The sequence below is a fragment of the Monodelphis domestica genome, chromosome 2 (assembly GCF_027887165.1).
Source record: "Monodelphis domestica isolate mMonDom1 chromosome 2, mMonDom1.pri, whole genome shotgun sequence".
In the NCBI taxonomy this organism is placed as follows: Eukaryota; Metazoa; Chordata; class Mammalia; order Didelphimorphia; family Didelphidae; genus Monodelphis; species Monodelphis domestica.
Window position 1 is genome coordinate 386,467,157 of NC_077228.1, and position 14,002 is coordinate 386,481,158.

A 14,002-nucleotide genomic window follows, 5' to 3' on the forward strand; every position below is an offset into this window, starting at 1 on the left:
TTGGCAAAGATACTGGAAAGGTTCTATTCACCACACCTTCTAGTGACCTAAAATTGCACTCTGACTTTTGTGAAGCCCTATAAGGGGGATATGATCTAAGATCAATACCATTGAAATTATAGACACTGGAAATATTTGTTAAATTTGGAACAGAGGATTGAATTGTTACTGATGAACTTCAATCTGCTGATGTTTGCCATATGAGGAAGAAAAATATGGAACATACCTAATGTGAAAACATTCATTACAAATTGTTCACCCTTGAGATCAGAGGATTTTAGGACTTGACGGGACCTTTGTAATCATCTTGTATAATCCTTTCATTTTGTAAATGAGGAAACTGAGACCCTTAAAGACTTGCCCCAAATCACAGAGATTTAAGTGGCAAAGATAATATTCAAACCCAGATCTACATAGTCTCCAGATTCTATATTCTTGAAGGCAGTTTGATGGTGTAATGGATAAAGAGCTAAGCCTAGAATCAGTTAGTTGTTTCATTTGTGTCCAATTCTTTGTGAGTCCATTTGGAGTTTTCTTAGCAGAGATATTAGAATGGCTTGCCATTTCCTTCTAAAGCCCATTTTGCAGACAAGGAAACATGGAATCCTTTAGACCTGAGTTAAAGTCTCAACCATTTCCTAGCTATGTGACTGAGCTTTTTACTAAATCTCTCTATTTCCTTAACAGTAAAATGTGAAGAATACTGGCACCCATTTCCCAGGGTACTTGTGAATATTAAGTGGGATATTTGTAAAGTGCTTAGCATAGTACATGGCACATAGTAGGCAGTTAATAAATGTTTATTTCCTTAACTTCCCTCTGTCCTCTATATTGTATTGCTCACTACTTTATCTGCTTGCTTTTATTAATATCATCCTTTTTATTATTCCTATATAGGCTGAAATGTGCTATCTGGACTATTTTTATATTTCAGAAATGTGACTTCATTAGTGTGAGGAACTGTGCATTCTATCAATGCAGATCTGTATCTCTTTTGCAACTTATCCTCTTAGGGAATTTTCTTGAAGCACTAAAGATGTTAAGTGACTTGCATGGAGTCACACACAGCCAGTATATAATCAGAAGTGAGACTTGAACTCACATCTTTCTGACTCCCAGGTCAGTGCTCTATTCACCCACCATTCCATTCTACCATTCATTGTCCAGAGCAGATTATTCTATTGCATAAAATGTCCAAAAAATGGATAGTCAAAGAAAATTGATTTGGTAGTGGTTTGAGGTATTTGATCAGGAATGGCCAAGAAGTTGTCACACATTTATCTTTCTGCCTTGCTCTTTTTCCTGAGCACAGCTTCAAGTTGCTATCACATACTTGCTTAGACTCATTGAGATTCCATAATGTTCCAGAACATAAGAACAGAAGTGTATAAACAGGCAGTCCTTCCTTGAGTCTCCCACGGTGTCTCAGAGAATGCAGAGAATCACTCTCAGGAAGAATGAGCATAGGAGCACCATGTCTCCTCACCAATGCTCAGAGTAGAAAAGCAATTTCTTCCTGTTATGTTCATCTCCAGTTCCAAAGGTGAGGCCAAATATAATTTCCATGCATATTTATACATCGATCATGCAAAAAAGGATTTAACTTTTGCATTTTTGATGAGCTGGTAGTAAGGCAAATAAATTATAAAAAGCATGAAACCCAAGGGCAAAGAAAATGATTTTCCAATTTTTTATTAGGGAATATGGATTCTTGAAGGAAGATCCGAAAGTTTATAAGGTATTATTAATGCTGAAACATACACTGTAGGATTGCTGCCATTGGTAGATCTGTAATCCAGATTCCTCTGTCATGATTCTACCATACAAGAGGGGGCTGTTGTAGCATTTGCAATCTTCTTTTTTTTTTTTGATAGATCTGATGTGACTTGCATTTCACCAAAGGTCTAAAATGTATTTAGAATTCATATCCTGTGAGCAAATCACATTTCTCTTTAGAGACCTCATCAGGTCTTGTAGTCAAAAGGATATTAAGTAGACCTTAAAATGTTTTTCTCCTATTAGATTCACAGAAGCCCAGAGAATTTGGGTTAAACCATCTGGCAAGGCCTTAGACCAGAAACATTTACATTTTCCATCTGAAAATGTTAGATTCTATTTGTCTTTATTTTATCCCATGTCCAAAGGTCTTTTGAATTTTATTATCTCTTATGCTTTGAATATAGAGGGGTCTTTTCTTAAAGGATTTTTTGGTTGATTGCATCAGTATTAGTAGGTGGAGAATGAGAAGAGGATATCTAAATTTTGATGCAAAGATAAAACTACTAGAGATTTCCCAATATAGCATGCAGTCATGGAATTAGTACTATTAATTAAATTGGTAAGTGATGTTGGACTGGCTCACCTGGTCAATCCTCTGGGAGTTTAGGTTTGAGATGGGAATGGAATAAGAGAGTAATAGTTAAGTTAACAATGAATAAAAGCAGATTTACTTAACCATAAAAGTCTGGAGGATATTCAACAAGATATTCAGCAAGGGAACCTTGCTGATTCAATTGAACATAGTTTCTCTGCCTGAGTTGCCCATTGTGGTCCACTAGTCAAGCGTCAGAGAGGTCATGACTTTTTATATTCAGGTGATCAGAAAGCAACAACAGTTGTCTAAACCTTTAGTCTTCTGAAAGAAATAGATCTTGAGGATGGTTTCAATACTTTTAAAGAGAACTACCCCAGTTACTATGGAAAATATTCATTATATATATATATATATAATTATAGATATATACTAGAGCTGTATAGAATGAGAAATTGATCCCTCCAAGATTTTTAAAGCAGGCTTCTTTTCATCTTTATCACTTGTCCTCACCCAGAAGTGCTCACTCAATAAATCACAGAATTTTAAAATTAGAAGGACCCCAACATTGATATAGTTCATGTCATTCTGGTAAGGAATTCCCTTTATACCATACCTGCCAAGTGGTCAAAACAACCTTTGCATGAAAATATTGAAGGAGTGAAAGTCCACAGTTTCTCAAGATATCTCATTCTACTTTTTGGAGAGCTAAAATTGTTAAGGAGTAATTGTTTGTTTTGTGACTTACCACCTAAATTGGTTTCTTTGCAACTGCCACTCATTGCTCCTGGTTCTGATTTCTGGGACCTAACAAGACAAGAATAATCCCTTCTCCACATGGCAACCCTTTAGATACTTGAAGAGACCTATTACATCACCTTTGGACCTTCTCTTCTCCAGACTAAACTTCCTCAATTCCATTACTGATCTTCATATGACAAAGGAGGTTATACAATCATTGGGGAAAAAATTATTTCTTTTTACATAGAAATGGGAAATTTTAAATCCCAAGACTTATTCTTTCAATGAATTTATAGATTGTTACCTAGAAGAAATGTATGTTATCAGTGTCATGTTCATTTGATAGGCTAATTGAGAAAAGCAAAAGTGTCATGACCCAGGAAAGGGACAAAGTTATAAGTGACAAGACTAAAATCACTGGCCTTTTAGTTTTTTAATGAGTCAAACAACTTTTAAGCACTTACTAGGTGCTTGACACTATGCTAAGCACTGGATTAATAACATGTAACACTTTAAGCCTTAGAATATGTTTTATATGACATTAACTAATTTGAGCCTTGCAACATCCATGGAAGGAAGGTCCTATAGGTTTTTTTATTCCTGTTTTACAAATATGGAGACCAAGGCTTAGAGAAATACAATTACCCCCCCCCCCCATGATTATATAGCTAGCATGTGAATAAGATGACATTTAATATAGTAGCTTAGATTTAAGGGTGGAAGTGCCCTTGAAGACTTTAGGGATGCAAATAGAAAAGCAAAATAGTTCATGCTCTCTAGGAGCTCACATTTTAATAAAGAAGCAATGTATTGTAGATTTCAAAAGCAACATATATGGTCTCATAATCCTTAGGGTATAATGGTGAAGGAAATACATACACACCATCTTGTTCAGCCCCCCTCATTTCGAAGATGAGAAAACTGAGACCAGAAGAGTTAGTGAATTGTCTGAGGACACACAAGACAGATAGTAGCAAAGCCAGGATTTGAACCCTTCCCTCCAGGTTCTTTCCACAATACTGTACTGACTCCTGAACCAAGTTTTCTTGACTTCCAGGCTGACTCTAATCTTCTTCCATACTACCACATTTGAGGTAGCAGGCATTTATTCTTTCTTTTCCTCAAGTCCAACACACCTTGTTCCACCACTGTATCATTGTATGGATCCTCCTCCCATGACTGGAATGTATTCCCTCCTCCCTCTATCTCTTAGAATTCCTAGGATCCTTTAAGGCTTAGTTCAAATGCTACCATTATCATAGGTCATTTCAAATTCCCCTGCTTCTAGTGCCTTCCAGCTGTTAAATTTAATTGTGGATTGGACTCTGAATATTTATATAGGTGGTCACCAGGCATTTAATTTCTAAATCCCAAAATAAATTCCTAAAGTAAATGGAATTTGTGGTAGTTTATTTACAATAGAAGGAAGATATTAAGAAAAGAGAGGGAGAGGAAGAAGGAGAGGGAGAGGGAGGAAGGGAAGGAAGGAGGAAGAGAGGGAGAGAAAGAGAGGGAAAGGGAGAGAGAGAGAAAGAGAGAGACAGAAAGAGAATGAACTCCAGCTTCCTCTGAGCCAGGTAGAAATATTAAGGTCCTAATCAGGGAAAAGAGTCTCAAGAGGATGGGCCTTTCCCGGAGGTCACCAGCGGTGACCGTCTAAATGGAAAGAAGCCTGGGTATCTGTCTTCCAGTCACTCCTCGAGTATCTGTCTTCAAGTCTCTCCTCCGAGTCAGAGAGCTCTTTGATTTCCTCAAATCGAATATCTTCTTCTGGCCTCTGGTCCTCTTTTTAAAGATCTTTTTCCCTTCTGTCACTTCCCCTAAATTTCATGTCTACCAATCACAGCAGACACTTTTCTCCAGGACTTCCCACTCTTTAATTCATACCTTCTTTGGTTAGATTATATCTTTTTGGGTTACTTAACACGTTTTTTGGTTACTTCACCTTTTGTAGTTACTTAATATCTTTTTATAGTTAAAATGGGTAGATCTACTTAAAATACTGAGTTATTGCCTTTTTGTAGATTAAAATCTAAAAATAGACTGGATTGAATTGTAATTCAATCTTCACAATAAAGGAAGAGCTAAGTACCTTCATTGTTATGATCAGGGGATTACAATTTAATCTTCACAATAAAGGAAGAGCTAAGTATCTTCATTGTTACAATCAGGAGATAGCTAAATCCAATATTCACACATCTAAAAATTCTTACATATTTATTTCATATCAATTTTGTATGTATTTATATATGTAAACTCTCTGAGAGGAGGAATTGTTTTGCTCTTTTTTTTTTTGGTATTCTCAATAGCTGCAAAAAAAAATACAGAGGTAACTTGTTATTAGAAGTAGTAAAGTCCTTAAATCTCAGCTACAAAATAAAGGAAGGAAAGAAACAATAGGAGAAAATTCCTTTTAGGTATAACAGAATAGGACCTGAGTTTTTCCACTATTGATTTCCACCTTTCATGCCTTCTGAACAATAGAGCTACTCTGGAGAGGGTTCCGTGGTTCATTCATTCCTCCCTGTACTTATTCCCACAGGGCTATTGTATGTCGGCTTCAGTGCCTGCATGTTTGGCCTATACAGCTTCATGCCAGTAGTCATAAAGAAAACCAGCGCAACATCCGTCAACCTCAACCTACTCACTGCAGACCTGTACAGCCTGTTCTGTGGACTGTTTCTTTTTCACTACAAGGTGAGTGGAGCTACTAGGATACCTTGGAAGAAGAACTCTGTGGGACATAGTGCTATTTTTGATGGTAACAAAGCTATCCAGGGAATTTGTTTGTCATCTCAGTGGCAGCTGACCCTATGTGTGATGATGCTTCCTAGAGCTTTTGTCCTAAGAGCTATGTACCTCTGCCTTTTTTAGGCTCTAGAGAAGCAGGTACAAGGCCACTGGGAAAGCTTTTATCTAAATGTTTGGATGTATCATGATCCACAACTTCCCCCTATTTGCCACTTATTAGTTATATCAGGAGACAAGTGTATAATCTCTCTTCCCTCTCTCAAATGGTTTTGATTCTTCCATGGCTCCTGATTTCATCCATGTGGTGTGCCTTCCACTGCTACATGTATATATACCTTTTCATCCTGTATCATTCCTTTCAATATTTCCCATTAGCCTCCATAAGGGGGCCACCCCAAAGCTCTTGTCCTGATTTCTGAAGGTGTCATCCAGAAACAGGCACATGAGAGGAGCCCTTCCTTTCATTGGTTTAGTATTCCAGGGTAATTAACAATGTTGCATTTTGGGCTTCATAGAATCATGGGTCCTGAGAGCCAAATCAAAAATTAATTGGAAATTAAATAATATGATACTCCAAAATTGGTTAGTTAGAGAAGAAATCATAGAAACAATTAATAATTTCATTGAGGAAAATGACAATGGTGAGACATCCTTTCAAACCCTATGGGATGCAGCCAAAGCAGTACTCAGAGGAAAATTCATTAGGGAGGGCAGAGATCAACGAATTGGAAATGCAAATAAAAAAACTTGAAAGTGAACAAATTTAAAACCCCCAGAAGAAAACCAAACTAATGATCCTAAAAACTAAGGGAGAAATTAATAAAATCAAAAGTGATAGAACTATTGAACTAATAAATAAGACTAGAAGCTAGTACTTTGAGAAAACAAACAAAATAAACAAAGTACTGGTCAATCTAATTAAAAAAAGGAAAGAAGAAAAGTAAATTAACAGCATCCAAGATGAAAAGGGGGAACTCACCTCCAATGAAGAGGAAATTAAGGCAATCATTAAAAACTACTTTGCCCAATTATACGGCAATAAATATACCAATCTAGGTGATATTGATGAATATTTATAAAAATATAAATTACCTAGACTAACAGAAGAAGAAATAGAATTCTTAAATAATCCCATATCAGAAAATGAAATCCAACAGGCCATCAAAGAACTTCCTGAGAAAAAAATCCCCAGGGCCTGATGGATTCACAAGTGAATTCTATCAAACATTCAAAGAACAGCTAATCCCAATACTATACAAACTATTTGACATAATAAGTAAAGAGGGAGTTCTACCAAATTCCTTTTATGACACAAACATGGTACTGATTCCAGGCAGGTCAAAAATAGAAAAAGAAAACTATAGACCAATCTCCCTAATGAACATAGATGCAAAAATCTTAAATAGGATACTAGCAAAAAGACTCCAGCAAGTGATCAGAAGAGTCATTCACCATGATCAAGTAGGATTCATGCCAGGAATGCAAGGATGGTTCAATATTAGGAAAACCATCCACATAATTGACCATATCAACAAGCAAACCAACAAAAATCACATGATTATTTTAATAGAACCAGAAAAAGCCTTTGATAAAATACAACACCCATTCCTATTAAAAGCACTAGAATGTTTAGGAATAGAAGGGTCTTTCCTAAAAATAATAAACAGTATATATCTAAAACCATCAGCAAACATCATCTGCAATGGGGATAAATTAGATGCATTCCCAATAAGATCAGGAGTGAAACAAGGATGCCCATTATCACCTCTATTATTTAACATTGTACTAGAAACACTAGCAGTAGCAATTAGAGAAGAAAAAGAAATTGAAGGCATTAAAATAGGCAAGGAGGAGACCAAGTTATCACTCTTTGAAGATGATATGATGGTCTACTTAAAGAATCCCAGAGAATCAACCAAAAAGCTAATTGAAATAACCAACAACTTTAGCAAAGTTGCAGGATACAAAATAAACCCACATAAGTCATCAGCATTCCTATACATTTCCAACACATCTCAGCAGCAAGAATTAGAAAGAGAAATTCCATTTAAAATCACCTTAGAGGGGGCAGCTGGGTAGCTCAGTGGATTGAGAGCCAGCCCTAGAGATGGGAGGTCCTAGGTTCAAATCTGGCCTCAGACACTTCCCAGCTGTGTGACCCTGGGCAAGTCACTTGACCCCCATTGCCTAGCCCTTACCACTCTTCTGCCTTGGAGCCAATACCCAGTATTGACTCCAAGATGGAAGGTAAGGGTTTTAAAAAATAAATAAATAAAATAAAATAAAATCACCTTAGACAATATGAAATACTTAGGAATCTATTTCCCGAGACAAACACAGGAACTATATGAACTCAACTACAAAACACTCTCCACACAACTAAAACTAGACTTGAAAAACTTGAAAAACATTAACTGCTCATGGGTAGGACGAGCCAATATAATAAAAATGAACATCCTACCCAAACTGATATATCTATTTAGTGCCATACCCATTGAACTTCCAAAATTTTTTTTACTGAATTAGAAAAAAAAAATATAGCAAAGTTCATTTGGAAGGACAAAGGATCAAGGATATCTTGAGAAATAATGAAAAAAAAATACAAAGGAAGGGCGTCTTGCAGTCCCAGATCTCAAACTATACTATAAAGCAGTAGTCATCAAAACAATTTGGTACTGGCTAAGAGACAGAAAGATGGATCAGTGGAATAGACTTGGGGTAAATGACCTCAGCAAAACAGTCTATGACAAACCCAAAGACCCCAGCTTTGGGGACAAAAATCCACTATTTGACAAAAACTGCTGGGAAAACTGGAAGACAGTGTGGGAGAGACAGGTCTGGATCAACACCTCACACACCAAGATAAACTCAGAATGGGTGAATGACTTGAACATAAAGAAGGAAACTATAAATAAATTAGGTGAACACAGAATAGTATACATGTCAGACCTTTGGGAAGGGAAAGATTTTAAAACCAAGCAAGACTTAGAAAGAGTCACAAAATGTAAAATCAATAATTTTGATTACATCAAATTAAAAAGGGTTTATACAAACAAAACCAATGTAACTAAAATCAGAAGGGAAGCAACAAATTGGGAAACAATCTTCATAACAAAAACCTCTGACAAAGGTTTAATTACTCAAATTTATAAAGAGCTAAATCAATTGCATAAAACATCAATCCATTCTCCAATTGATAAATGGGCTAGGGACATGAATAAGCAGTTTTCAGATAAAGACATCAAAACTATTAATAAGCACATGAAAAACTGTTCTAAATCTCTTATAATCAGAGAGATGCAAATCAAAACAACTCTGAGATATCACCTCACACCCAGCAGATTGGCTAACATGACAGCAAAGGAAAGTAATGAATACTGGAGGGGATGTGGCAAAGTAGGGACATTAATTCATTGCTGGTGGAGTTGTGAATTGATCCAACCATTCTGAAGGGCAATTGGGAACTATGCCCAAAGGGTGCTGAAAGACTGTCGGCCCTTTGAGCCAGCCATAGCACTGCTGGGTTTGTACCCCAAAGAGATAATAAGGAAAAAGACAGGTACAAGATTATTCATAGCTGTGCTCTTTGTGGTGGCCAAAAATTGGAAAATGAGGGGATGCCCTTCAATTGGGGAATGGCTGAACAAATTGTGGTATATGTTGGTGATGGAATACTATTGTGCTCAAAGGAATAATAAAGTGGAGGAATTCCATGGAGACTGGAACAATCTCCAGGAAGTGATGCAGAGCAAAAGGAGCAGAACCAAGAAAACATTGTACACTGAGACTGATACACTGTGGTACAATCGAACTTAATGAACTTCTCCATTAGTGTCAATGTAATGTCCCTGAACAATCTGTAGGGATCTAGGAGAAAAAAACACTATCCACAAGCAGAGGACAAACTGTGGGACTAAAAACACCAAGAAAAGGGAACTGCTTGACTTCAGGGGTTGAGGGGATATGATTGAGGAGAGACTCTAAATGAACACCCTAATGCAAATACCAACAATATGGAAATGGGTTCAGATCAAGGACACACGTGATACCCAGTGGAATCACGCATCGGCTATGGGAGGGATGGTGGGAAGGGGGGGAGGAAGAGAAAATGATTTTTGTTTACAATGAATAATGTTTGAAAATGACCAAATAAAATAATGTTTAAAAGTAAAAAGAAGAAGAAGAAAAAGAAGAATCATGGGTCCTAATGTAATAAAGAACCTTAGCGATCTACTTATTGAATATGGAAAGTGAGAGACAGTGAAGAGTCAAGGATGATACTTAACGTGTGCACCTGATGGACTGTGAGGATGATGGTTGGAATCAGGGAAAGAGAAAGATAGCAAACCAGCATGGAACTCCTTGGAAGGAAGAGGAGTGTCCTGAATATCTGTAGACAACAGCAGGAGTGGAGGAACTGATTAATCCAACAGTTGCACCTGAGAATAAAATGTCACATATTATTAATATTATTATTAGCCAAAAATTGAACACAAATGCCATGGAGAAAACAGTGGATTTTTGTTCTTGTTGTTGATCCAGTGTCTTGTTGTTTTGTTGTTGTTTTTGTTTTATTTTACATATTACATATTATAACAAATTTCCACACTAGGTTTCCTAAGTTATATGATCAAATTTATCTCCCTCTCCTCCCTTCTCTTCCCCATCCTTGTGCTGGGAGGCAATTTGATCTGGGTTATACATGCAAAACATATTTCCATATTGAGAACTATGGATTTCAAAGCATAGATTCAAAGCCAGGTCTTCTGAAATTAAAATCCAGCATCCTTTTGATAATTACATAGTATGAGGTAGATTGTGATTCAGAAAAGATAAGGGAATCAGACTGGATAATAAGAGAAGCTAGAATTTATATAGAGCTCTAAGACTTGCAGAATGCTTTATAAATGTTGCATTTAATCCTCACAATAACCTTACTGGGTAAGTGCTGTGTTTATCCTTTTTTTTCAAAGGTGGAAACTAAGGCAGATAGCATAAAATAGGAGTTAATAAATCTTTGTTTTCTTCCTTCTAAATATTAATCTTATCTCCCTATCTTAAAACAATTCAAAGTCTTGTTTAATTTTAACCTATTTGATATGTTATAACTATTTCTGAAGGAACATACCAGTGGAATATATATCGCTATAGCTAAACAAGTACTTCTAAAAATCAAAGTGATGGAAACCTAGATTTAGAGCTGGAAAGGACCTGAAAAGCCATGTAGCACCATCATACAGATAGGAAACTGGGGCCATTGGTGATTAAGTAAGTCTCCTGTGGTCAAACAGAAAGTGCACAGCTAGGATTTGAATGTAGGACCTCTCATTCCAAAACCAGCACAATTTCTACTGTACCACAGTGTTTCTAAAGTCAAAGAATGAAAGATTATTCTAGTCCTCTGATAGAGAGAAAGTAGTAGCACAGGAAAGACCAAATGCCAATTGGCTGCCACATTTCACAAAGCTATCTTTTTGGAGTGGTGGTTTAATTTGGAGGAAAGCTCCTCTGATAGTTTTCCAAGTTGGTATAACTACAGCAATGATTCTCAAATGTTCTGCTCCCCCCTTTACACTCTTAAATTTGCATGGGTCTTAGTTCTTGTGAGCTGTTGTTAAATGTACTATTGTGAAAATAATTTTGACCTTTGCAGCCCCTAAAAGGTACTTTGGGACTCCCAGAAATCCATAGACCACATTTTGAGAACCACTGCAGGATCATATTTGTCCTGCAATATTTATACACTGCCACCAGGTGGTAGGAGAGAATCATAGTCACCACATCCTTAGCCAACAAAGGTTCTAACAGAAATCATTTGTTTATCCATTAATTTATTTTTGATAGACTTCTAATAAAAAAAAAACTTCTAATTAAAAACCAATTGGTATATAGTGCAACATAAAAAATATAGTTATTTAGAAAGAAAGAATAGCAAAAATGTGGTGCCAGAGTTAAGTATCTTTGGGGATTTTGAAAATTATTCATGTTTTGTTTTTACATTAAAACATCTACATATTATCTTCAACTCCATGAAAGCTTTCTTATAACAAAATAAAGCAATTAAGGAGACCTAATAGAGTGACCTCACCTAAAGTACATGCTCCACAATAGAGAGAGAGTACTTCTCTTATTTTATTGTTTTTTTTAAGTTAATAAACATCTATTTTCTCTACCTACCATTACTACCCCATTGGAAAAAAGAGAACAACAAAACAAATTCCTTGCAACAATTATGCATAATGAAGCATATATCCAAAAATAGGTAAACATTTATACTTTAATATGGTATCTATAAATAAAATAATTTAACCTAAATAATATAAATTAGTTTAATTTACAAAATATTACAGGTGGCAGCTGGGTAGCTCAGTGGATTGAGAGCCAGGACTAGAGACAGGAGGTCATCTGTTCAAATATGGCCTCAAACACTTCCTGTGTGACCTTGGGGAAGTCACTTAATCTCCATTGCCTATCCCTTACCATGCTTCTGCCTTGGAACCAATCCATTGTATTGATTTTAAGATAGAAGATAAGGGTGTTGTTGTTTTTTTAAGCCAGTACATATATATAATATTTATTGACAGCTCATCTCTCCCAAGAGGCAGATGGTACATTCCATCATCAATCCTTTGTGATCAGAGAAGGTCATTGCAATGATCATAGTTCTCACAGTTTTCCAAGTTATCTTTACAATGTTGTTATTTTTTTCTGGTTTTGCTTTCTTTTCATTCTGCATCAGTTAATAGAAGTCCTTCAATATCTATTTCCTCATTTCTTATATCCCTAATAATATTCCATCACATATATATTTCACAACTTATCCAGCCTTTTCTCAACTGATGGACATTCTTTAGTGGGAGGGGGGAGGTTCTGCCACACAAAAACTGCTATAAATATTTTTGAACATATAGTACTTTTTCATCTTTCTTTGTTCTCTTTTAGGTGTAGACCCTTATCCTTTGTGACCTCAATATTCACAATAATGTTCCCACAAGCACCATGCCTTAGCCATATACAGAGGTTATCCCAACTTCAACCTCGCCATCCCATCAAATTCTGCTACTACCATGATTTTCATTTTTTAATTTCTACACTTCGGGCTGCTATCCTCATTTCTATCCAATGAGATAATACTAATAAAGTGCTTGGCATATAGAAAGTACTATTCTCTGTCTGCCTGTTTGTCACACACACACACACAATTCTTTCATTAAATTCAGTCCAGCCAATCACAATTAATATCTACACCTTATCCCAAGTGTAACATCTATGAAATTGAACTTTTCAACTTCCCTTCCTCTCCCCACAGGAAATTTTTTCCTTCTACAAACTCCCCTATTTCAACTGAAAATATCAGCATCCCATCAGGCACCCAGGTTCATAATCTCAGAATCATCTTTGAATCTTCACTTGTCCATGCCCAACCAGTGGCCAAGTCTTGTCAATACTCCTTCCATATAGGAGTATTGCATTCTCCATGCATTCTTCCCCTTTTCCTTACTTACCAACGATATCATGTTTCAGTCCCTTATCATCTCTTCTTTGAACAATTTGAATAGTCTCCTAATTATCCTCCTTACCTCCTCACCCAGTCTCTCTCCTCTTTGATCTACTAAAAACCTCTGTCCAAATAATTTTCCTACACTAGACATTAGACCATGTTACTCCCTTGCTCAAAAAATTCCAATGGCACTTTATTGCCTTTAGGATAAAATAAAACACCTCAGCCTGGCATTAAAAGCTTTCCTCATTCTGGCTCCCACCTACCTTTCTAGACTTATTTCACATTATTCCCATTTCTGCACTCTATAATCCAACCAAATTGGGCTGCCAACTGTTACCAAAGAATCAACACATCCTCTTCTACCTCTTTCAGTCACATAAGACATTGCCTAATCTGCCTAGGAGAGATGAAGCCTTTTTTCAAAGCATCCCCTATTCATAGAACATGTTCCTTCCTCATCTTTGCCTTTCAGAATTCTTTCCTTCTTTCAAAGCTCATTTCAGGTGTCAGCTTCTTGGCAAAGTCTTCCTCTTCTCCTTAGCTGTTCAAACTGTTTCCTTCCTGAAATATTCCTAGAGTCCGTGCCTCTTTTGCCCCCTTCATTTTCTTCTTTGTGTTGTGCTTAACTGTGCACCTATTGTATCTGGGCAATAGAGTGGAAGTTTGGAAGTTCCTTGAGAGCGAGGACTGTTTCC

General features: G+C 36.5%; 1 protein-coding gene across 2 annotated transcripts in view; it reads left to right on the forward strand.

The window, feature by feature from the left end:
• The window catches only part of SLC35F1 (solute carrier family 35 member F1), a 595,685-nt gene that overhangs the window by 542,123 nt on the left and 39,560 nt on the right, over window positions 1–14,002 (forward strand). The window contains exons 7-8 of one of the 2 annotated variants that reach the window (XM_007484482.3): window positions 5,595–5,749; window positions 12,746–12,955. In XM_007484482.3, coding sequence (XP_007484544.1) covers window positions 5,595–5,749; window positions 12,746–12,751 — 161 coding nt within the window. In that variant the 3' untranslated portion in view covers window positions 12,752–12,955. Of the gene's footprint in view, window positions 1–5,594; window positions 5,750–12,745; window positions 12,956–14,002 lie in introns of those variants that run through there. The other variant, XM_001379678.5, reaches the window with a different exon arrangement.